The 25598-nt window shown below is 41.0% G+C and overlaps 1 protein-coding gene across 6 annotated transcripts; it reads right to left on the bottom strand.

The window, feature by feature from the left end:
- spag9a (sperm associated antigen 9a) lies at window positions 1–23874 on the bottom strand. Of its 6 annotated transcripts, none has more exons than XM_029437406.1 (32): window positions 23389–23874; window positions 19906–20026; window positions 18165–18235; window positions 17977–18065; window positions 17134–17278; window positions 15254–15343; window positions 13881–14004; window positions 13536–13629; window positions 13322–13443; window positions 12673–12684; window positions 12155–12169; window positions 11816–11873; window positions 11535–11687; window positions 11341–11392; window positions 10612–10742; window positions 10213–10269; window positions 9067–9231; window positions 8633–8762; window positions 7524–7613; window positions 7296–7406; window positions 6984–7167; window positions 6445–6660; window positions 5786–5996; window positions 5103–5216; window positions 4805–4885; window positions 4613–4680; window positions 4260–4408; window positions 3897–4068; window positions 3615–3728; window positions 3073–3249; window positions 2587–2724; window positions 1–2338 (listed from the first exon to the last, which is right to left on the bottom strand). In XM_029437406.1, the coding sequence occupies exons 1-32, from the start codon at window positions 23686–23688 to the stop codon at window positions 2220–2222; spliced, it is 3873 nt and encodes a 1290-aa protein (XP_029293266.1). In that variant the 5' UTR covers window positions 23689–23874; the 3' UTR covers window positions 1–2219. The 6 variants fall into 6 exon arrangements, with proteins under 6 accessions (XP_029293266.1, XP_029293267.1, XP_029293269.1 ...); XM_029437407.1 differs by having other exon boundaries at window positions 15254–15340; XM_029437409.1 differs by lacking the exon at window positions 12155–12169.
- Between the last annotated feature and the right edge of the window lie 1724 nt (window positions 23875–25598).

The following is a 25598-nucleotide window of genomic DNA, read 5'->3' as shown; positions in this document are numbered from 1 at the left end:
TGTCTCCATGAAACTGAGTTTAATAGATTGTTAAAAATAAGGCTATGATGCTGTTTTAGCAAACATTGACCAGAAGGAATCACCGTCATGGCATCCAGAGAAGCCCGGTGCACCAGGTTAATGTGACCAGTCTCTGGGGTAATACAGATGGACGTACAGTGAGCACACATACACCGTACATTTTTTTCAAAATCAAACATACACTGACAAATGTGTCTCGCGTTCAAACTCCTACATGTACTGTACACACAAACACACATCCACCCCACCCAAAACGGTGGCAATAAACGGAGCTTTAGCTGAAAACATAGCAGTGTCTTCTTTAAAAAAAACAAAAACATGCATAGCTTAGTACATGAATGTGTTGTTCGAAAACCACCAAGTTATTGTTGCAAACTTTTATCTCATGGTTTGTCAGAAATGTCCAACATGATAACATTGATTTCTTTTTATTTGACTATTATTAACAATCACGTAAACTCATTGGACTATTTTGTTTACAATAGCCTCCCATTATATTTTGCTCATGTAGAAAGTTACATTCTGAACCAATATAGGCTCATTAACAAAAGGAAATAAATACTGGAATGGCAAGAACATAATACAAAGTTCCTATTTTTAAATGGACTGAAGACCAATCTTGGCCAGACTTTTCAGGTATAAAAACAAATTAAAACACCAGCTTAATATTGGCATCCTTCTATCGTGTTACAGTCATAATCAAAATACTTAATAAAAGTGTCTCACACATGAATACAAAACACAAACAATGTCTAAAAGATAATTGCCTTCCAGTTCTCCAAATGTATTTGTAACAACAAAACAAGGAATGATGAAGCAGTCAGGAGAGACTACCTTTAGTGCTGTGTGCATGCCACACACACGTGTTATTTTTTAGTCAGATTCCCTTATTCAAGCTTATTTCCCATTTAGATGACGCCCTGAAAACGCACGTACACCCTCAAATTATTAGACTCACAAGACGTTTTAAGTTGGAAATGATGAAAAATAATAAAACAGTCAGTTTCACGGTGCTTCTTCTTTCGTCCTTTGGTTACTGGGGTGACACCTCGCTACAAATATTTGTACATTTTGTTCCCTTCTCACGATTAGCACATAGTAGTGTAGTGAACATTACTATGGGTGTTCTTCCAAACCTCAAGCAACTAACATCTAACATTTTAAAGTGCCAATGAGCTGAAGCAAACAGGAAGCACCAAGCTGGTGGCACAGGCAGATTTTCCTCACACGACAGACGAGGGTTTAGCTTTAAAAACGTCCGAGCAGGCACACACACTGGGACGATGATACAGGATTTCCCCCCCAAGCTAATGCTAACCTACAGTACAGTAAGCTGGTTCTTCTATTCAGTAGCAGTACCCAAGCTGCTTACACATTACTCATGTCTTAAAACATAAACCTGTGGCAAACGGGGCTCTGCGTCATCTATGTTAATACGACCTTTTCAGAATGCTTTATCCTACAACCTTTGCAAAACAAAAGCACATTTAATTTACCGCAGGTACGTGCAAGCTGCTTTTCTAATAATCCGATCATACAGTAGAGTAATTAGTCTCAGATAACACATTCAAAGAATTTAACCTTTTGAAATTTTGTATACATTTTGACTTGTAGGGAACATGTTTTGACACCCAGCCCTAAGGGTTAAGTTAATAAAAACGCTCAGAGAATGCATACACACACACCTGATGCTCACACAGACATGTGGTTTACAAATGTAAAAGTCAGTATGTGTAGAATATAAAATATACTTCAGTTCAACTTTCTGCTCTTTCACTTTTTAAAGAAAGCGCTTTTCCCTTTTATCTTTCACATCTAAACCCTTTTTAACATTTGGAAAACCAACAACTTCCATTCATAACCTGATCACACTATGCCTACAACTTTAGTTGTGCCAACTTTTCCGCTGTGCTCACACTTTTCCAACATGCAACCCGGCAGAAGGGAACACTTGGACCTTGGACGTATTCTTTAAGTTTACATAAACCTCACCATAACTCATTCAAATTCATAAAGAATAAAACTGTACAAAACATGGGACTAAAAATAATTGTGTTTTTTTTTTTTACAAAGTATTCAACTACTCAGGCATTAAGAACAATCAGTAATATCAAATTAAAAACTTCAAGGAGGACATGCGGGGGGGTTTGGTGGGCGGCCCTGGCGTTGAGACAGTCTGTGATTATTTATTTTTTTCTTCAGTCATGAGAAGTTGCGACCTGCCAGACGATGAGGTGGCTCTGCTCGGCCTTGGTAGGCGGTGACTGCTGGCTGGCTGTTGGCTCTGATAAACCGTCCAACTCGCCGCCTTCATCACCTGAGGAGGAGGACGATGTGTCAATCAAACAGCAGACCAGGTGTGTCACAGTGGAGACGCGGGGCCTTTTTGCACCCGTTTAACCAGCTTTAAGTCCGACAGTATTAGTACAGTCAACAGCTATATTACTTTTCATGTGGGTTCAAATACAAGCTTTAATCATTTGCATTTCATTAACGGAATTATAATGTATAATTCACTTTGCTCGACATCTGTGATTTATGGTGTTCGTGGTGTGACACACTCACCCATTCTGAAGTCAATGTAGCCTTCGCCTCCACTCATGACCAGGTATGTTTTGGCCTCAGAGGTCGCTGTGTCAGAGGATTCAGATGGAGGGTCATCAGAGCCTGAATCTGCACTGCCTGGGGGGGGCATCGCCTGACCTGTGACACAAAAGTCAAAAAAATGTTTTTGGTTCACAGTAAAGAGAGGAAGACGTAGTCACGAAGCAGATGCCATTTTTACTCCATAACTGATTTTAAGAATGTCAAAGCTTTCATCTACTATTATTCAAATTATTGACAATTTCACAAATCAGTTTATATCTGCAGATTATTTTCTTGATTTATCGTTTAGTCCCAAAAACCCAAAGATAACAGAGAAAAGCAGCAAATGATCACATTTCAGAAGCTGCAATATGACCCACACACCTGGCTGGCAATTTCCACTGGGCTAAACAGTTATTCATTTTGCCGCATTCGTCACAGTTTCTGCCACTTGATGTCGCTTACCTGGCACACTGACAAAAAACTTGACAGCATCTCGATGTCCATGGAAACACAGCTGGGCGTGGGCCATGGAGCAGTATGGCACAAAGCAGCCCTGCATGGCACAGTCTGAACCGTCATCACTGTAAACCCGTACAGCACTGCCGGGCCGATTTGGCACAATTCCCGTAGTCTTGTTGGCTGCAGAATAAGAAAGAAATGAATAAAAGCTGACGTGGCAATGTGCATATTATCTGGGTTTTGCACATAAAGGCCAGCTGTGGGTGAAGTGGGGCAGAGTGTGAGGTCATAAATGAGACCATCAAATCTCAAGTCTCCCACAACAGGTTGAGAGCAGAAACTGTACACACACACACACACACACACACACACACACACACACACACACACACACACTGACACACACTGACACACACACACACACAAAGTGATTTCCCATCCATAAAACAACACAAAGCAGGGTTACGAGCAGAGGTGGCCCTCCAGACAAGAGGGGGACTGTTGCATGGGGGTAAACCTGAGTGGGCTGTGCAAGTGTGTGATACCTTCAGACAGCGGGATGGAGATGATGACGCCGTTTCCTGTCCCCACCCAGAGTCGGCTGCAGGACACCATCAGAGCGGTGATTCTCACAAACGAGAAGCCCAGTTTACCCGTACCTGCAACACACACACAGAACACACACGTGTTTGCTGTTTCACTCCATGTGACAATGAGAAAGGAGTTCAGTATCTCTCTGAAATATACAGATGCTGCTCTCAAATTGTAAAAAAAAAAAATGAAAACATCAGACAGAGAAGAGATAAGGTTTTCTGAGGTATGCGTACCCAACATCTTGCTGACGTAGGGCTCGATGTCCACGTCCTGGAGGTGCTGGTATGTGTGGGCATGAAACAAACGTAGAGTTGAATCCAGTCGAATGGAAACCCAGATACCGTCTCCAACCCAGGCCAGCTGCCGGACCTGACTCTCCTTGCGAGGATGAGCGTCAAATGACTTCTGCTCAGACATGACAGAATGTAAGATGTAAGATAAATGTAAGATTTTCAGACGTTACTATCAGACATGTTTTAGATAAAAGTAAGAATATACAATATTTTTGCTGGTTTGCCCTTTGTCGAAAAGGCAGGATTGGAAAAGAAAACTAATTTGAATGACAGAACATTTATTAGATATAGTGACGGCTGTACCTCTATCCTCATGGCCTTGGGCTGGATGACGTAGATCTTGTTCCTGTAGCCGCACCACACCTTGTCATGGACTACGGTCATACAGCGGATGGAATGGTGAGGCCGGCCCAGATCCAACAGGTGGTAGTTTGTTAAATCCCACTGACCGTCTGCTCGGGAGAAAGTGTAAATACTATTAAAAATAAATACCTTCTTTGGATATTTTTTGCTTCCTTTTAAATTGCTACAACTTAACATTTACAAATATCCATCAACTGTGACTGTGATTCATACTAAACCGAAAAGACCTGGAAATGTAAATGCTCTTAATTCTGCACGTCGAACACACAAACAGCACTAACCCACAGACTCACCAATGCTTCTGTGGAAAATTGCTAACGTCCCATCAGCCAAAGCTACCAGGACTCTCCCTTTAACGTGCCTGTAACAACAGATGAACACACAATTTTCACAATTTTTTTCCCTGGAGGTAACATTTATATTTGGTGTGTGTGTGTGTGTGTGTGTGTGTCCTTGAATAACTACACATGTAACTCTGTACTTACACTATGCTGAGGATGGAGTCTTTCAGCTTGATGGCATGGAGACACTTCCTCCATCGAGCCACAGACGAGTGCACATACAGACTTGAGAGAGAGAGAGAGAGAGAGAGAGAGAGAGAGGAATGAAGAAAGTATAACTGTATGGATACATTTGCTCTCTGCTCTGCCAAAAACAGAATGATAATCGGACTAAAAAAGGCTTCAGTCACATATTAAAAAGTATAGCATTCTTCCTATTTGTTGTGCGGGAACCAGCCCATATATGTTGCCGCTGCCCTCTAGTGGCCGTTGTCCTACTCACCATCCATTCTGAGCTCCCAGCCACATTGTGGGGAGGGCGCTGCTCACCCTCAGGACTTCCCCATCTGACAGGTCTGAGTCTTCTGGAAAGGTTTCCCCATCATGGCCACAGCCCCTGCATCACAGAAGGCAGAAGATTCAGGTTTTCAAAAGCACCTTACACACAAAGTGTGGACTTATTTAAATATAATTTATTACTAAGGAGGTTTTGTTTTTGGTTCGATTTGTTGGTTGGTTTGTTTGTCAGCAGGATTACAGAAAAAACTACGGACTCCATTTACATGAAACTTGTATGAAGAGTGCATAGGCCAAGGAAGAACACATTACATTATTATAAATGGCATTGGGAGGAAACACTACATACTTTCTTTGTATGTAGAAAAGTTGACTATACACAATCTCTGTGATTCAAGCACGTTAGCTCCTTTTAGCAGGAACAATGTTGACTTCAAAAGGCCAGTTGATCTTAAACTACTGTAGCTAGTTTAGTTTAGTGAGTGTGTTTGTACTGTAGAATCATTAAAGTGTTCAAATAAAGATGTGGTTCACACTGGACGCAGAAAAAATGTTTCTCCTAAAAGAAATAGTAAATGCAATTTGCACCTTGACCCTTACCTCTACATATCTTAACCTTTACTAAAGAAAACACCCAACAAGTGATGATAAAGGAACATTTCTGCTCACCTCTGTGCGTCAGCAGAAGGGGAGTCAGTGGGTCCCACCCCCAGCGGGTCAGTGAACACATGCTCCGTGTACATTCCTGGCTGGTTTTGATCCGCTCCCTGGTCCTCTTCTCCTTCTTCGCCCACACCTGCGTTAGCCTCCGTAGCTTCCGTTGCCTCTTCTGCTGCAGGAACGCCGTCTTCTGCTGGACTGGTCTCTCTGGACAGCTCAACTGTGGGCATCGTGGATCACACGGTATATGAATGATACACGAAGGTTTGGCTGGATATTAACCCCCGGTATCATAATGCTATCATCTAACTCTGGGTTTTTCCAATCTAGAACCCTGAGTGGAGTAATTAATACGATATGAAATGAAACTGTGATATCAGCAGGGAAATTAGAATACTGCAACTACGAAAAGGGAATCACAGCCAGGCAGAATACATACAATATAATCACACATGTAGCATAAGAAGAAGGAATAATATCCGAGTATTGAAAGTAAGTCTAAGCGAGTGAATGATTACATAGGCCTTTTAAACATTGATTTAGCTAGCTATCTGTGATACTGCCCCCTGCTGGATCCTTAGGTTGTAGCAAATGGCCCCTGCTGCATTCAATGCTAGCATTAAAACAAGTAAGGACATATTCTATCCAAGCATTCTTTACTACTGCACCTGAGCTGGAGATGCCGCTGTGCTCCGCCGGCTGGTCGGTGACACCTGCGCTGGCCGTCTGGGGGATGGCGGTGGTCCCCTCTGCTGCCATGGCACCATCGCTGCCTGTTGAGCCCACACTGGCCACACTGCCGGCCAGTGACACCCTGTCACCTTGGCCAGCCTCCAGGTCTGGAGGAACCTCCTCACCTGACGAATAATCCGTCTCCAACACGCCTGCAAAAACAACACAGACGACCTCACGTTCAAAACTCGGTGCTGATAGAGGGCAAAAGAAATGATGCGATTATGGCCGATGAAGACAAAGGAAGCCACTAATCCCTCCCACGCACACAAACAGCGGGTTTTTACACAAAGATCTAAAATGAGATTAAGTGTATATCCATCGATGAATCTAAGGGCATCATATGTGGGTGTTTATTCTTGAGATGCCACAGCGTTAAACAGCTGTATGTCATGTTGTATTCTTCAATGTGTTGTGATTTTGTGTGGCTGCTACCTTGGCCAGTCTCTCTTTTAAAAAGCACAATGTGACCTACCTGGCACGCTGGCAATGCAGACGACGTGGGTGTTGCAGGCGTAGAAGGTGTCAAGTAGGTCAGAGGGCTGACTGGCGTCCAGCACCATGACCTTGGTGGAGGTGTGGGTGCTGGTGCACACCCACACCCTACTGGTCTCGTCCTGAAGGACCAGCTCCTTCTCCTGCTCCCCTTTATCCTGATCCTTTACGGACAAAAACTAAAATCAGCAAAAAGTCTCCACAGAATTTAAAACCAAAGTGAGAAGAACTTTTCTGAACTCACTGGGTTTACTGGAGTGTAATGCCTCTTCCTTGGATTACTGACTCTTACCTTATTCTCTTGCTCCAACTGGTCCAGGCTACTCTGAGAACCCTTCGTCTGCTTCATGAGCTCTGGTAATGTCCTCCCCCCAGACAAGTTGACCCCTGCAGAACACCACAGCTGGGGAACAGAGGGGGAAAGATGTTCGAAATGTCAGATTTTCTTCAGAATTTAAAGAAATGTACTAAAAAGATAGACAGTGTGCTGCTTGTGGCTCCAGTTGTTGACTTAACGTACCTTCATAGAAGCATCTTTCTGATCCAGAGGTCTCAAGTATACCGGTACAGGTAGTTTCATTTTGTTCTCCACTTGTCCACCGTTTGCTACCTGTCGGGGGGGGGGAAACCAGCACATGCAACAGAACACAGGCTTTTAAAACAGATGTTCACCTACATTTAGACAATAAGGCAACATGATCAACACAGCTGAAAGCTAGCATCTCTCTGCAGTAATGACACTGTAGGGTCTGCAGAAAGCATCTCGGTGTTCGGGGAAATTGCACCAGCTAGCAAAACTACTTGGCATCCATACTTTTAATCTGGTTTGTGTGTTTTGTTACATTACACTTTCAAATAAACGGGCAAATTAAGTGTTTTTAATTGAATTCCGTTTCACAATGAGGCTCTCGCTGTGTCTTGTTGCCATGTCATCACCATTCATATATATATATATACACACTGTATAGCCAACAACCAATGTGTTTATGATTAAATTGTTTGCTTGACCGAGAGCACAAAGTTATTTGTAGATCTACAGCAGCCTCTTGGTTTTCCTCTCAAAGTGCAGCAGATAAACTTTTTGTTTCTAAATACATGATGTTTCCAAAGTCAATGTCCAACAAGTGAGCTGCTATTTCAGTCCAAATGTGCACTCCTCCCCTGAGTCATGACGCAACATAACTCAAATCTGAACACACAGATATCATACACAAACACACGTTTATAGATTCAGCATGATTTCCTGATATGGGGGGGGGGGGGGGAGGTTTCTATATAGAGGGGAGTTGCAGTTGTCTCGATGTTGTCTGAGGGTGGGCACACAGTGGCAGACTCTGAAAACTACGGGTGTATGTGCAATGCAGGAGTAAATATATGACATGTTCTGGCATCAACATGAACATAGAGCTCATACGGAGAAAGAAGTGACAGCTACATTCGTGAGGAAATAAAATGAAAGCAAAATATTCCTCGACATACTGTACGTCTAAATCTCGTGAGTTTGAGCTCACAATTTAAATAAATGATTTTTTTACAAAACTAACTGAACCAGATCATAATCATTATCAATGATCCAATGAAAAACATATTTCCTGCTGTTTGACTCGTATTCAAACCTTAATTTCCTACCTTGTATTTGCTGGGCAGGCTCCAGCCGTGTGCGGTGACTCGTCCATCCTCCTTCTGCATGTGGGCCTTGACTTGTCTGTACTGCGCTCTCTTCTGCTCTTTACGCGATGGCGAGCTGCACTGGTCCTTTCTACAAGAAGAAACGTCATCGGCTTACGGATACATTATATACATGTACATATTCGCCACTAGATGACAACAATTATTTGTGGAAAGAGTCATGATGGACATCAAACCCAAATGGCTTGCACTGCTTTAGAATAACATAATAGAAATCTAATTATTAAAATGTAGCCATTGAATTTCCATTTATTTTTAACACGCTGGGGTTTATATCAATATAAGTTTCCCATGTTGGTCCTTTTCAGAATTTCCCTCGACCCGTTCACCTCGATCAAACACATCAAGCTCAGTGATTTGACGCCGTTACTCACTCTTCATTGAGGAAGTCGAACGTCTTGGACTTCTCTGTGGGGAACTGGGAGAAGGTGCTGCTCCTCTTCACCATGCCGCCCGGAGCGTTGTACTTGATGTTGGACTGGGATTCCACCTTCTTCATAGGTGGGGAATTGGAGGAGGAGCTAAACAGTCTGCTGAAGCTGCAGGTGGAAGAGTTACAGAAAGCCAAGAGGGAAACAGAGCAGACAGGAGAGCAGGGAAAAAGCAGGTAGGGGGGGGGGGTCACCAACCAACCAGACAACCAAGTAACACCAACATTTACTGTACAGTGCATGCTGGGAGTCGTGAAATTGCTCAGCATTTCCAATCACCGTGTTGAACATCGACACATTTTAAGCACTAACCAAACAGCATCTTAAAGTGTCAAGTTAGATAGTTTTACACTTATGTATAATCAAACCATTTAGCATGTGTAAATAAACAGAGCACATTACTCAGTTCTAGAAAAGCAAATAAATAAAATAACAGACGATTTAAAAGTGACTAATTGTGCTGAAACTGAAAGGAAATAACACATGAGGCATTAGTTTACGGCTTGATATTTTCTTGAAGTCTACTCAAATAAGCCGCATAAAAGAAAGAGAACACACCTACTAAATCTGTTAACATTGTAATTAAAAAGCACAGTGATCTGCAGGTTTGTGTACATGTATCTAGGCTGCTGGGGGAGCTCTGTCCCTCTTTAGCTCCCTATGAGCAGACAGAGTAGGAAAACATCAAAAAAGACAAACAGCAGGCAGGAGACAGGAAAAGCCCGGGGCCACAAGGAGAGTCATGTCTGAGCAGTTTTTGATAACAACAACTGATGCACTGCACGGAGAGAGAATTTTATGGTTATAGACACATCAAAGTTGGATCCATTTGTAATGGAGGAGCAGTTCTGTGTCAATGGAGGGAAAAGAGAGAGGTTTGGCTGGGTGAAGGTTTATTAATCCATCTTTACCTAATGCTGCAAATTCAATAGCACATCCCGGAAAAAGAGGAAAAAAAATGTATTTGAATAGTTGAGAGAAAAGGTCACAGGAGGAGTTGACCTCAATAGGCTGTCTAAAGTAAAGCCCTGACAAAAAAAGGTAGATGAATAAAGAAAAGAAAGAAAGAGTAAAATGGGGAAGACTTACAACTGCCAGATGCTGGATTTCTTTTTTTCTGAGAGTGCTGGATTTTCTCTCGAGGCCCTAAAGAAGAAGACAAGACGACATCACGTTACCCGATGTCAGTTTAATGACACGCAGGTTGAGGATGTCCTACTGCTTGTTATGTGGGTGAAACAGTAATACTGAAAAGAGTCTTTTCGACAGCAGCAAGACCAAATAACTTTCACTGTAAAGTTATGGATAACAGCAGACATCGTTCCCACAGAACAAGTAGACACCGGGATTATGTGTGTACGAGTTAGAGAGACTTTACCAATGCCTGGTACAATTTGTGACAGCCAATAACATACTCCAATAATAACCTCAATGTAAACAAGAATGTGATTATGTACACGTGTAAATGTGCAGCCGTTTGTTCTGTACCGGATCATCTCTGTCCACCGCACTGCTTCCTGTAGCTCCATCAGCCTCTCTTTGTACTGGTTCCTTTCCATCAGCACTCTGGCCATTTCCACTCTGGTGAAGCGCTTCCTCTGGGCTGTAGGTACATCACTCTGCGGTAGCACATAATTGAACCCACACGTGAACACGCAGAAATACATTTTCTCTTCTACATCTTCTACAGACTCACACAAAGTTGCAATTTTTTATTTATCTATCCTTTTTTATACAGGGGGGGTTTTACAATTACAATTTACAATTACCTAATTTAAGATTGTTGGATTATTTGTTTTTTGATGTGTGTCCTATCTTTGATGCAATAAATACATTTGTAGGTTAAGTGATTCAAATATGTTTTATTGCCATTTTTAAATTAGTGGTATAATATCATCGTGAATTACAATATTTTTTTTAATTAACATAATTAAATAATAATAATAATAAAAAAAATGTATTCATAAAAAGGTTTTAAAAAAAGAAATACACATACACATATATATATATATATATATATATATATATATATATATATATATATATACATACATACATACATACATACATACATACATACATACATACATACATACATACATATATATATATATATATATATATATATATATATATATATATATATAAATATACCCTAAAATATACACTAACCCTAACCCTATATATAAAATCTCAGACTACGTGCAAAAGACTCACGTCTTCTTCCTCTTTAGTTTTGTGTTTCACTTCCTCCACTTCCAGTCGCACTCTGGAAAAGACAAAGGAAATAAATTAGGACATACAGAAAGAGAAATGTATTTAAATAGAAAAAATCCTGTTCTGTTATTTTACTATTTACAAGCCCAGCAGTAATAACCTGACAGCGCTACCTGCTCTGAGTGTTGACCTACTTTTTGAGATCCTCCTCCATCTCTCTGCTCTTGTCTTCCAACTTGGCCTTGGCCTGCAGCACAGCCTCCATCTCTCCCTGCAACATCTCCTTCTCACAGGTTAACTCGTCCACCTTCAGTATCAAGTCTTTATTCACCACGTTCAGAGCATTCCTGGACAGACGGGAACAAGGACATTTTAGTCGACTTGAAAAATACGCTAGGCATATTCTAACAGGGACAAATGTTTAAGATATCACATATGAAATTCATGACACAAAATAATTGAGTTATGTACTAACTTTGTCTCAAGCAGTTGTGAATTCTCCTGAATGAGATTTTCAACTTCCCGGCCCATACCTGAACAGCGATGATGATGATGAAATTAGAGTTTTATTACATACAAAAAGCAGTTTGACAACAAGCTAGAGCAGTGACGAGATAAACAGATTAAGATGCATCACTACATAATATGTTTACAAGGGTAGAAATACAACAAGGACGCACTATGAAGGATGTGAATATCTCCAAGTGAGATATTTGTCACTGTAGGTTTCACAACACAAGAAACTACCACAAACACACAAACCCACAGCACATGACTGACAGGAGAAGGATGGATAGAGTGGGTGGGGTCTTACCAATCAAACTAAGGTCTGAGCAAACCATGCAATCCAAGTCAGGCGGAAAGAACAAGGAAGAGAGAGAGAGAGAGAGAGAGAGAGAGAGAGAAATGCGGATATAGTTTGAGACAGTGGAATGACCAAAATGATGAAGGAGCCAGAGCTAAACGTGTAGCTCTGGACTCCACAAGCAAAAGATGCTGTTGGGTCTCTAAAGATAGTTAGATACGACAATCGCAGCGGTACAGAGAAGGAAAACAGGAAAATACAAGGGGCCAAAAAAAGAAATTAAACTGTAAAAAAGAAGAGTTAGGCCAAAAAAGGAAGCATTGAACTCCATCATACATGCACCAAACTTGTCAAAAGTAGGAAGCTGAAAAGATGTAAACTGTGCATTACTGTACCAACTGTACTGTACTGTTATCAAACATAATGAGCGGTAACGATGGCTGATATGGCAGAATGTGACTAATGAGTAGAGGTCAAGAGGGTCATTACAGAAGATGAACTAAGGAAAGGTTTGAGGTCATACACACCAGAGTACTCCACTGGGATTATGGAAATAAGCCAGAGGATGAGATACGGGAGAGAGAGAGGTGATGTTAACATGGGTAGATGGCTAACACTGCGTATAACAGCTGCACCAAAGCAAGTAGTGTAGCGCTGCAGCGAACTGCAGGTGTCGCAGTTACAATGTACCATCAGTAGAGCAACAGCTGCTAGCCAAACATCGCAGTCGAGTGCAAGTAAAACCGCTTTATGAGCATGTTCAAGAAATGTTCAGGGTTATTATACAGTTCATTTGTGTGCAGTACGATTCGCTGACACAACACGATAAACAGTTGTAATCACATGTTTACCATCATGTCATATAATGACCACAACATGACGTAAGGTCAAAGTGGCTTATTAAGTTAAATCATCATACAACTTGCAAAACATTGGAAACTGAGCATGTGTACAACCAATTATATATTAAATACTCAAGTAGCAGAGAAAGACATGTGTCAGGGCTTTTTACACATAAACAATTAACAATTATTGAGTCAATTCAGTGAATGAAGACATTTCACAAAGACTTTTCCAACACAATACAGATGAAATGTATTCAGAGGATCTGACAGCCTGCTTCATTATTTAATTTCAGTGCTGCTCTGTTCCAATGAAGGTAAAGTTTTTACTCACCCAGCAGGTCGGCCCCTTCATCCACATCCCCTATGATCCCAGTGCCTGCACATGACAGCTCTTCAAACAGAGACTCTGTGTTTCGGTCAAATGCCAGGTTCTCAATGCCTTGAGTAGGAGTACTAGAGGAGTAATAAGAACAGGAGGAGGAGATGTTGTGCTACCAGGTGAAACTTTGTTTGAAACTGTCCAGACAGCATGTTCTTTGTACTACCTGCAGGGCTTGTATCCAATGAGATCCATGTCCAGCTCAGGAGTGGACTCAATAATGTCCTGCACGTCTGAGCTGTCCTCATTTTCAGGCAAACCTGCGTAAGCCGCAGCACATGCCAAAACATCAAAGAGAAGGAAGGACATGTGGACATATGCGAGTAGAAATCTACAAAACCACCAGCGGTAGGACATTTTTAGATTTAAGTAACAAAAATCCACCGTATGCCAAAGCCTTTTGTCATATACTGCATATAACAAATACATGAATGCCACCGAGACAAGTGGGTTACTAATGAATGTGATTCATTACTTCATTCATTACAGATAACTTGATGTTTGACCGTACCCACTAATTTCGATCCGGTCCCCGGTTTATCCTGCACCTCTGTGCTCTTCCCATCTTCCCTCTCCATGTCAGACGCTGTGGTGGACATCGGTGTCGTAGAGCCGGTGAGGTCCAACAGTTCATCCTGTAATGAAAAGAAGCTTAATAACAGCAAAAAGCACAGAGTCTTTAACGGACAAGGGTCAAAACAAAAAGGTAGAATGAAATAGTGACAAAATGAAAAAAGGAAAACATACAGAACATATTCGGACCAGAACGATAACACCACAGTTTATGATCTGACGTGGTCGGACAGGTTGAAAACGCTGATCACAAACTAGAGAGAGTTAGAGGTTCTCTACAAACGCTACATGCAGCAAAAGAGAAGACACAAGAGTCCAATTTCTCTCGGCTCTTACATTTTGTAGAGCAAGAGCATCGTTATAATCTCAAAGTGAAAATCTACCTCTAAATCCCTTTAATACAACAATTTAACATACTTAGCTACAGGGAACTTTTGTGGAATTGGATCTCTTAAAAACTCACAAAAAAAAGAAAGAAAGAACCTTGAAACATTAAACACAGTTCAGGATGGATTGCTTTCCAATCAGATGCAGAGGGAAATCATGAACGACACAGAGCTAGCACACAAACACAGACAAGGTAGTCCACACAGCTACACAGATTGCGGGGGGAGGGGGGGGGCTTCACACGACATCAACTGCACCACAATGGGAGCTGCCATTCTACCTCTAGTACACAACAAATCAAAACACAGCACAAACCCACACAATATTCAACAACGGAAAACAGTCAAGAAGAAACTGAACAGAGACGACTGAAAATGTAAATCTACTGCACGTTAAACCTAATGTTACACAAATACAGCAGTAAAAGACAGAATGCTATTTGAATGTATGATGCTTTGTTATTGCACAATGAGTGATGTCCCTGCTATGTTAAAAGGTCTGCATGAATGAAGCAAATATACAAAGAAGCAAGTGAAATATATAAAAAGTCATGCATATCAACTAAAAATAAACTAAATTAGACGCCAGATGCAACCATGCTGTTATTGAATTTAAAAAGCGATTAATAATTAACCAATTCCATCCGTGACACAGCTGATGGTTGTGTGCACTTAGATGTTTAAGAACCCAATGTGGCCTTTAAACAGCACATGGTTGCATGTAGCACGATCTAGCGCAGGTGGTCTGTGAAGTGAGGGTCTATAAATGAACAAAGTGAGAGGCGACGCTTTTGAAATGATGAAACAACATAGTGGGGGAGACGACTGAAGCCCACACAGACGCAAACACAGACAGTGTGCTGTTCACAGCCAATGCAGGCGTGCTGCTGCTGGCACTTCCGCCGGCCGCCACTCATCCAACTACCTTGCAGTCGTCTGCCACTGAATTCCCCCAAGTAGAGTCCTGCGCACTCTTACCCTCCCTTTCCTTTGGGGGGTCGACAAAGTCCAACTGCTTTGGAAGGGGGGGAAAGTAAGAATGAAGCTCACATGTGCAGAAGCAGTTCATCAGAAATGCATACACCCTAAAGTGTGCATGTCTGTGAAGTGAATGAAACAGCACTATTGTGTGACAAAGTATGTAGATACAGGTAAAGCCAGCCTGTGAGTGTGTGTGTGTGTGTGTGTGTGTGTGTGTGTGTGTGTGTGTGTGTGTGTGTGTGTGTGTGTGTGTGTGTGTGTGTGTGTGTGTGTGTGCGTAGCTAGCCTGCAGCAGAGATGAGGAGCTACAGAGCTCTCACTGCTTTCTAAATCCACAACCCCAGAATTATTTTTTGATTTTCAAACTTTTAGTCTTCAGCCCCAACAGACATTTATCATATGTGTTGCAGCTCCCTTTGAATTCACCAAAGGTTTTATACAACTTTTTGTCACATAGGCAGTAGTATTCCTATCAGTGCAGTTCCTCTTTAATAACATTGCTTCATAACGATCCCTTGAATGAAACAAAAAGCAGTGATTTAGAAAATATAATTATGCCAGCTTTAATGGGATGGTCTTGCTTATATGACTCATATTGTGGATGAGATTAGATCATGTCTGGCATGCGGGCATATGCACATCATTAACCTGGCGTTCCTTTTCACTTGAAGCGCCACCCACGCCGGTAAATAAATATGACGTTTCTGGTTAAAACTCAGAACCTGTCTGCATATCAAAGCCACTCGTGTTCAAAAGGCCAGCGACAATAACCGTCCTGTAGCACCGATTACATAAGAACTAATCACATTCCAGCCAGCCTTTTTCTTCCTCAGTGACTGGCTGCGAGCCATACAGCGGCATCACTCCCATCATGCCTCGCGCCACAGAGCTGATGTCCCAGTTTTAACAAAGACGCAGCAGTGGGATGAATTAACGTCGTCACCCTCCAGGTCTTAACTGCCACAGATACAAACATAACTCACACACAAGTAGTAGCAGTCCCCGTATTGCATAATGTCATATTATCTGTGAGAACATAACCATAATAATAATGTCTACGTTAGAAAACAATGATAGTATTTAAAGCAGTTTAAGCTCAGTATTATAATTTGCAACTGCATCAAACAGAAAATGATATCTATTCTGATTATTAATATTCATGTGATACATTTAATGATCTCCTCTGACGGCTGCATCAGGACAAAAGACAAGTTTGCATATTCATCAATGGCTAAAGAGGAGGATGTCTAAAAACAGAGATGGCCTTGTCAGACGCCTACTGAAATATGCTTAAACACGCCCGAGACTTATCAAAGGCTCTCTATTTTTAAATAGATCCAAAGCCAAAACTCCTCTTTCTTCTAGCACTGGCAGGAGGGCTGCAAACACTCAGCCAAGGAAAAGGGATTAGAACGATCAGATCATTCTCCATATTTCACGCTTTGTTTATGGTTGACACTCATTTGGATCAAACAGATAAACCGGTGAAAGCGTTCAGGTTGTACTTAATATTCAGGTGTCAAATATTTAGAATTTAAATGGGTGCACAGCTGACACTCTGGACCAAAGCAGATAAGGAAATAATTAGGAGGAATATATAATTAGAAAAAGAAAATCAGCCTTTTGTGTCGGAACATCAAAGACATGTCATTAATTGTCTTTCAATATAATACACTGCATGTCTGAAGGCTCATTTTCATTCCATATCATGTAATCTGATCCAGAAATTAGTTTATTCTCTGAAGAAAAATCATACTGGAATAAGTCGTTATTTCCCACCTACTGTGATTAAAGTTCACATGGAGGTGCCGTCCACACACCTACCTTGAGGCTAGTGTTGGACCGCGCTGGGTCGGTGAACCTCCAGCCCTCTGTGCCCGGTGTCTCTGCTTTGGCCTGGGGGTTGGGGACTAGCATAGGCGCTCCACCAGGTGACGGGAAGATCCCCAAAGAAACAGGCCGCTCTCTCCTGGAGGGACATGAAAAGAATAATTTTTTTCCCAAAGTCGCAATTTACGTCTCATGTCTCAGTTGAGCCTTTGTTAAAGTGTTTGCTGGGGTACGGTTTTGATTTGCAGGTACTTTTTTTTAAATGATTAACTTTCTATAAGCATTGAAAACAATATAAAAGTGAAAAACTTTACCACCATGTAATGCAAAAGTATGCCTTCTCTATGTTTGCGCTCTTTATAAAAAAACTACTTTTTGGGTGGAGTTGATACAATAGTGATAAAACATTCAGAAAATACGCTTTAAGAGCCCTTAAAAATCAGTCCTACTATAAAATCACATAAACTTGTTCACAGGTTTGTCTATTGAGCTGTGTGCCATGAAAAAGAGGGTTCTCTCTGAAGTGTGTCTCTTATGAAGTTTGCACTTTGCGTCAGTCGCTTTGGACAAAAGCGTCAGCTAAATGAACTGTAATGTAACGAAGCGTTCATGTCATATAAGAGTATATGTCCACATTCAAGTTTTAATTACAACTGGGATATTTAGATTGGCACTTATTCATACGAAAGTGTCTGAAAGCAAAACAAATCACATCAGCCAAAGTCTGTAATTCAATATAATTGAACAAATGTTTTGGACATTGTAATGGACAGAATATTATTCTACACACAACCAACGCATGTGAATACAACCTTACTGTATCTGTTGTGGTCTTACCTGATTCTGCCGGCCGCGCTCGACTCTGAAGTCTCACTAATCTGCTGCAGTTTGATCCTCTCGACATGCTCCATATAGTTATGGATCATCTGCAGAAGTCAAGCCAAAGATCCAGAGGAAACTAATCATGACTGTGGTTAAGGATTACAACTCTGCATCATTTCCCTCCTTCGTTTCTCCGCCCTTACCTCCGTGTGTCGCTGGTGCAGGGAGTTGAATTCTTTCTTGAGCTCCAATTCTCGTTCTTCTAACCTGCCAACTGAAACACAATGCAACACAGCTCAGTTTAGGGCTAATAATTACCAAGGCACAAGACAAGGATACTTTAAGTATGAACTATTTGTCAAATGATCATTAAAAATAACAAGTTATATCTTGTCTGTCCAAAAACCATGTTATGTTACAGACGATTTCTTGCCTGGGCCCAGTAACAGTAATACAATGTCAAATAATGAGTTTAGGAGTCGCTGGTTTGCTCGTGTGCAGTCTTTATGCTAAGCTAAGTAACCTAGCTGCTGGCTTCATATCCACTGCATCACTGTAGTACATAAACGAGTGTGCATTACCCAATTGCATAACTTTGCTCTACCAGGCTGGCACTGGAACTAGGCAGCAGGGGTAATCTCAGTCAAATGGGTTTCAATGTTGGGCTGATTTATGAAGTCACACCTAATCCCCCGTTAACCCGTCACGTCTAGCCTAAGCCACACAGAGAGCTACTGCGACAGACGGATATACAGCAGAAAGGCTGGATACTATCAATTACAGCAGCTAAAGCTTCTTCGTGTTGTGTGATGATTTCTTGCCTAAGTGTGTACTCTGGCATTACCCGGGGATGGAGACATGTAATGAAGGGAAGTAAGGAAGGCTATACACAGGGGGGAGACAGCTGAAGACTGAAGTAATCCCTCCTGTGTGTTCGTATTAGCGATGTGCAAGTTTGGCAAATCACTGTGTGGAGAAGCCAAATGTGCGGCTGAACATTAAGCCAATGATATTGATTGAATTAATCATTGATTTACACTAAAAAGCTGTTTAACACTGACCCAAAAAAAAAGACATTTCTTTCTGTAACACAACACCAAAGAAATGCCAACAGTGTCATTTATCTATGCCTAACCAATGCAGTATAACATGCTGAAGCCCTTTGCACATATTACCTAATAATATATAACATTATTCAACCAGGAAAGAGCCTCACTGTGATTCAAATTGTCTATTAAAAAGGAGCGTCCCATATCTCAAAATCGCTCGTTGAAATCAGATTAAACAAAACTGATGAATGATTGGTCTTTTCAGTACCAGGCAAGTGAATGTTAAGTTCAGACCCAAGAAGGAGAATGGCCTCAAAGATCTGAGCTATAGTGTCATTGCCCATCAACAGCTGTGGACTCTGCCTCAGGACGCAATCAGCTCAGGTGCACAATACAGTAAGGAATGAATGATTGACTTCACAGGGAGTGGCAGCAACACTCAGTCGGTGAGCGTGTACACTGTAGGATCTACATTTTCCCAAATAGGAATTAATTTTCCAGAATAAACCAAACACTGAAAGGTTAATGCTTCTGCTGAACGTTAGATATGGAAGAATTTAAATGTTGCCATTTTTCTTTCCCCGCACAGCTTTGTGTGAATGAATGACTCACTTTAACCGGACCAGTCATTGTGCAAATCTATTTCATACAACAAGACAGAATGTACGAGCCAATCACTTTCGCTCTACTCCTTAATCCACCAATAAAATGGGAGGTAATGCACTGCCGCATTAGGAGGACATGAATAACAGAAATCCTATAATCCCATTACTGTTAACGTCGCAAAGAGGGAATGTGTGAATGTGTACAGTTGTGTAAGTGTGTGTGTGTGTGTGTGTGTGTGTGTGTGTGTGTGTGTGTGTGTGTGTGTGTGTGTGTGTGTGCGCGCGCTTACTCTGGTCTGCGTAGTTTTTGATCTTGAGTTCCAGTTGCCGCGAGTGGGACTCCATTCTGTCCACGCGGTTCTGCAGGTCCTTCTTATCCTGTTCGTGAGTGTCCTCAAACTCAATGAACTTCTACTCAGGAACGCACAAACACATACAGAGCTTGGTCAGACTCACTGCCAAAAATGTATCTGAATTCATTCATTTGAATAATTACATAATTTCATTCATCTGAAACCCATCAAAACTCATTTGTAGTAGATGCTGTTTAAAGTGATTGTTTTATTTGATTTCCTATAAGAACTTGACCCAACGTATGTCTCACCACAGTTACTACAACGCTGTATCCAAACACATCAATGTGCTACTGATGTTACTAAGGTACTGAAAACCTGAAACCATTAAAGCATCAGCATGTATACTTGTATGCAACACATAAGTAGTATTAGTAAAATAATGTATATGATATTTTACACAGAGCTGGAAACGAGAGGATGGATGGTTGTGTTTTTTCTTTTACTACTTTATGACATTTCATAGAAACGATTGATGGATTAACAATTATCAGAAGATTAATCAATGATAAAAAAGAATCATTAACTAATAGTTGCAGCCTTATACACAGTGCATTACATAATAGCACAGACAACATGTGTCACTGTGACAGCATAACTTTCCACAACATGTAGGCTACCGTGATCGTGGTGGATGTTATAAATGTGTCTGAATCGGCATTAGGAGGGGGACAGGATCTTGACTTTATGTTTATCCGGAAATTCCAGTTCCTCCCAGACATCTGAGCGGGAGAGTGTGCATGTGTCAGCGTCCACATCCGATCCAGCTGAGCAAGCCAAGGCCCTAATGTGGCTGCCCTCCTCCTCTGGACGCATTGTTCTACTGTAGTTTCAAGTACAATGATTTTGCACTATATGACTGAAATTAAAAAAGTATTTTGTTTGGATTCAGTGGCAAATTATCTGAAGATTAAATACCTTTTGTGCATAGTGTAGTTATTTAGTAATGTTTGCTGCTAAATAATGTAGGTATATGCAATGCATCTCAACAGGAGCAATCCCATGGTCATAAAGCAAATGATTGATGGTCTGGAGATACATGTGACAAAAACAGCAGTCACAATGCAGGTGTGGAACCAATGAGGAACTAGAGAAGGCTGCAAATGAGTTTTAATGATCTGAACAGACGGCTCGATGCCTCAGGCTTAATCAAAATCAATGTAATGTCAGTTATCAATATCATAAGTAATTTGCACTGTTTAAGTTCATGTCCATGTCTCCAAATGACATTGGAGATTAGAGGAAACAGGGTTGCAATAATACCAGAGCGGGGAGGATGATATCTATTTTGTGTCAATGTGAAATAGAATAGATAGATAATGAGTTGAAAAGCAATGAATGGTCAATCCAGCGGGCGAAAGGTCTTAAAGAATCAATTAATCTCATCTGGAGGCAGCCTCCTAAAAGGAAATGGGACACCCTTCACTACTCTGGAAATGTGAGGCGGTCAGTCTGCTACACCAGAATGTGACACTCAAACCAAGGCAAACAAAAAAAAAAGGGAAAGGAAGCAAAAATGCAGGGAAGTTCCCTTTCTGCTCGTTTTTGACAAAGGATCACATGACCTGGAAGTAATATCTCCAACAGGCTCAGCGTACCCCTGCTGACTCCTCCTCGGGGGAGTGGACAAAGGGTCTTTCCCAGGACAATCCCGTAAACACAGTGCATTTATATTTGCCATGATAGGTTACTATGACAATGGATGATACAGTGGTATTGTCAGTGTGCAAGTGTATGAGTGTTTGTGTGCCTGAATGTCACACTGCTTCAGTGTCACTGTGTGTGCGGAGGGGACTACATGTCCACAGCATACTACGCCAGTGTCCCTGCTGTCCCGATGCCCTCAGATAAAGAAGCAAGCTGGGACAGAAGGTCCGAGTCACATCACGTTTCCCTTCAACATAAAAGCTCCGGGCCAGGAGGCAGATTCACACGTATAAACCACACACACATCTTAGGCATTATCCTGACCAAAACACTAGATGCCTGACATGCACACACAAACAAAATGTCACTTCTGATGAGCTTTTGCTATCAAATGCACCCATTTGGTTGCTATTGGTTCCACGTTGGAAACTTTGTGCAGCAGCAGATCCTCTCTTGATTTCATATTTGTTAAAACTGTTGCGTAATGTGTTATGTGGCTCTGGGGGAGCTTTACAAAGTCAGTAAACTATCTGTCATTACACATTTATAACAGAAAGACTAACTGAAGATGTGGGCATCTACCAGGCATGGAGAGTCTTATGATAAATGCTATCTAGTTGCATTACAGGCAATGTAGGATCCAGTGTTTTGTAGCTTTAACCACACTAAGAACTAAAGGACACACTCGGCCTCTGCTGTATGAACTTAGAGCTTTTTAAAAAAATATCCATCTATCGCAAGTCCCCAAACTTTATAAAGGTTGATGACTCCTTTAAGTGACAGATACTGACATAGTTTGTGCTCACTGGTTAAACATCATGGCATTGATTTGCTCTGTCAACCAATTTGACTTGCCTTTATGTGAAAAGGGCTGATATTTAGATTTTTTTTAAATGCTCCAAACAGCTTTTGATGAATAAGGCGGGTTTTGGTGAGTTCAGTCACCCGCGGCGGCAGCAATCCACGGCCCTCAATGCACAGTGTCAGGCTTTGCATGTAGATATGAATGTATCCTGAATACACTGTGATGTACACTGTGCAGTTGTTTGCCTGATGTATGATTGAGTGATTATGTGGGTGATAATATGGCTAAAGTGATTTGCACAGGGGTGAAGGTTGGACGTGATGACCTGCTGGCAGTGCAGGGTGTTGATAGAAGTGGCGGACCGTATATATAGTAACATGCTCATCATAAGATTTAGTTTGAGTAACGCTGTGATTGGATGCTTTGGGACATTTACCTACTTTCTATTACAAGCAAATCTTTCATCATTGTGACTGCTTGTCTGTCTCTATCCTCTTGTCCCTGTATGTTTGAGTTTGAGTCAAAAAGCTGAGTCACTTCACCTGCTGTTTCCTCACTCAGGGTCTCATGGAGCTCAGACGTTACTTCACTATCTGATGCAAAAGGCAAGCTGGTGGTTATAGATGGACTTGGAAGAGGTGTTTATGTTGTTAGATACATTTTGATGAGACCCAGAGTAAGAACTCCAATCCTTGGATTAGAGATACTTTGTGTTATGTCACTGACCATCCCGCTATGACACACAGCTAATACAAAGAGAGGGCCAATTCAGCCTGACGTTAGCCATGACACTGCCTTGTTTACATCCCCAATGAGCACCAGGACAGGAGGGTCTGGATGCTGCCAGGCCACGTGTTTAGGTTAATTCATCACACAGGGATGCAGGGAGGACAAAACACCTGAGGCAGCCTACACTCCTCCCCACAAGGATGCCTAGTTCCGTTTTCCCCCAGATCCATTCAACTCACCTCCTCTGCATGTTTCCTCAGCGCTTTCTCCCGCTCGTACTGGGTGATGAGCTGCTCGTTGTCCTCCTTCAGCAGCTCCAGCTCCACTTCGTGCTCCTGGTTCTCCGCGAACACCGAGTCAAGGTTCTCCAGCACAGCCACGACCAGCGGCATCAGCTCCTTCACCACGTCCTCGTCGTATTTACCGATGAGCCTCTCGAACTCGCGGTAGATGGAGTTGGCCAGGCCCGATACCCTCTCAGACATCATCGCTGATGTCCCCGGGTCGTCCTGGTACACAACTCCGTCTTCCAGCTCCATTTTAGTCCTCTCCCTTTCAGCAAACTGGACCAATTTGGGTTATTCCACGTTAGCCTGCCACTATGAATACCGTTATCCGCTTAATTGAAAGCAGCGTTTCTTCAAATAAACGTACACATTGAGGACATTACACGGCTGGACGATGCAGGACAGGCTACGTGGATTTCTTCCTCTTTTCCCCTCACTTGTCCCATGCTGCCTTCAAATGCTCTTCCAAAGCTTCTACTTCCCAGTTTCACTGGAAGACCGAAATCACACAATTGAATCCGAAGACTCCGAAGTAACGAAATATATATTTTTTATCTTCTGGTAATATTATATACAAATGTTATAGTAATATATCGCAGTAATGTGGCACGGCGGTGGTACTCCAACATAACAAAAAGGTAATATACGCTGGAAAAACACCATTTATTTATGTAGCCTGATTTGTTGTATTGGGAAATGTATTAATACTTTCACACAGGAAGACATGTGCATGATATCACTTCTGAGGTTATAAAGAATGAAGAGCTCTTCATCCATGTTGGTGACTTTGCTTTCTTTTCATCCAGGTGGTGTTGTAATTGCAACAAATCCGACGGTAAGTGAAGCCACCATCACAACAGCTGAGTTGTTGACCAGATCACGTGATGACGTCACGTCATGCCAACAACGTAATTATTATTTACCACAAAGCATAACGAGATCCTTTTTTTCATTGTAATTGTATATTATTGAAGTGTATTAATCCCATTTCTATTTACCAAATGTTTTTATTCAAATTCATTTTCTTGTTTCTCTATACCGTTGAGTACATGTCTGCAAGTTTTTTATTTGTTTGAATGATTATTTAATATATATATATATATATATATATATATATATATATATATATATATATATATATATATATATATATATATATATATATATATATATATATATTAATATATATATATTAAAATATATATATATTCAATATATATATTCAATATATATATATATTCAATATATATATATATATATATTAAAATATATATATATATATATATTAATACAATCATTTTACTTACAATTTTATTTGTCACCATAAGGGGCCACTTCATGCCTCAGTTTAGTTTTGGGGTTTTCTTGAATAGTGTTAATGCATTACCACTGTATCACATAATATTATAATAATATGTGAATCATTTCCTATGGTTTGCGTTACAAGACATGTGATGGTGTTTGAAATAGAAGAAATTAATAGATAAATTACTTATGACAAATTTCAATATTTTTGTTATTTATTGTGTTTTTTACCTGAACAGCAGTACTGTAGCACAATGACTCAATACATAGCAAGTCCTAACATTTAAATAGAAAATACTCTTGGAACAACAGCATATGGTTTCACTCTTTAACCAAAAATAGCCCAGTTTTATCCGAGACATGTCTTTTGACAATTACTGGAAGACTGCAACATCAGAAATTACCACCTGAATCAACAAAGCATAACTAGCAACATTATAATTCAAAAGCTTTATCAAAAAGGAAAGTCTTTAGCCTGCTCTTGTGGAAATGTGGAGAGGGTGTCTGCCCCCCGAACACTTCCCTCATCTTTTTCAAATAATCATCACTCAGTAAATGTACTGTGCTGGCAGAGACGACACAAACCAGAGCATGAACTTGGTCATTCAGAGTAGGCTCTTTGTTGTAGTCTGGGCTATCCTCAGATAAGGTAGCGAGAGGTTTGAACTGGAAAACAATGTAAAATTAAATCAAAGAATGAGTTTTGCATGTGTATAGTACATATACAATAGTTTCTTATATTTTATATGAATAACATTTTTAGTACAAAACAGATCACAAAGCTGGATTGTATTACTGAAATATATGCATCTTCCAGACCAACTCCTCCCTTTGTTGACTCAAGGCCCATGATGTCA

The sequence above is a fragment of the Cottoperca gobio genome, chromosome 8 (assembly GCF_900634415.1).
Source record: "Cottoperca gobio chromosome 8, fCotGob3.1, whole genome shotgun sequence".
Taxonomy (NCBI): Eukaryota; Metazoa; Chordata; class Actinopteri; order Perciformes; family Bovichtidae; genus Cottoperca; species Cottoperca gobio.
The sequence above is the reverse complement of the archived record's forward strand: the minus strand, read 5'-3'. Positions and strand labels throughout refer to the sequence as shown.

Coding starts and splice junctions, on each gene's coding strand:
- spag9a (XM_029437406.1), bottom strand. CDS start 23,688: ATGGAGCTGGAAGACGGAGTTGTGTACCAGGACGACCCGGGGACATCA. Junction 10,270..10,611: donor CGGTGGACAGAGATGATCCG/GTACAGAACAAA, acceptor CTTCTTCTTTAG/GGCCTCGAGAGAAAATCCAG. Junction 2,339..2,586: donor CTACATTGACTTCAGAATGG/GTGAGTGTGTCA, acceptor CCTCCTCCTCAG/GTGATGAAGGCGGCGAGTTG.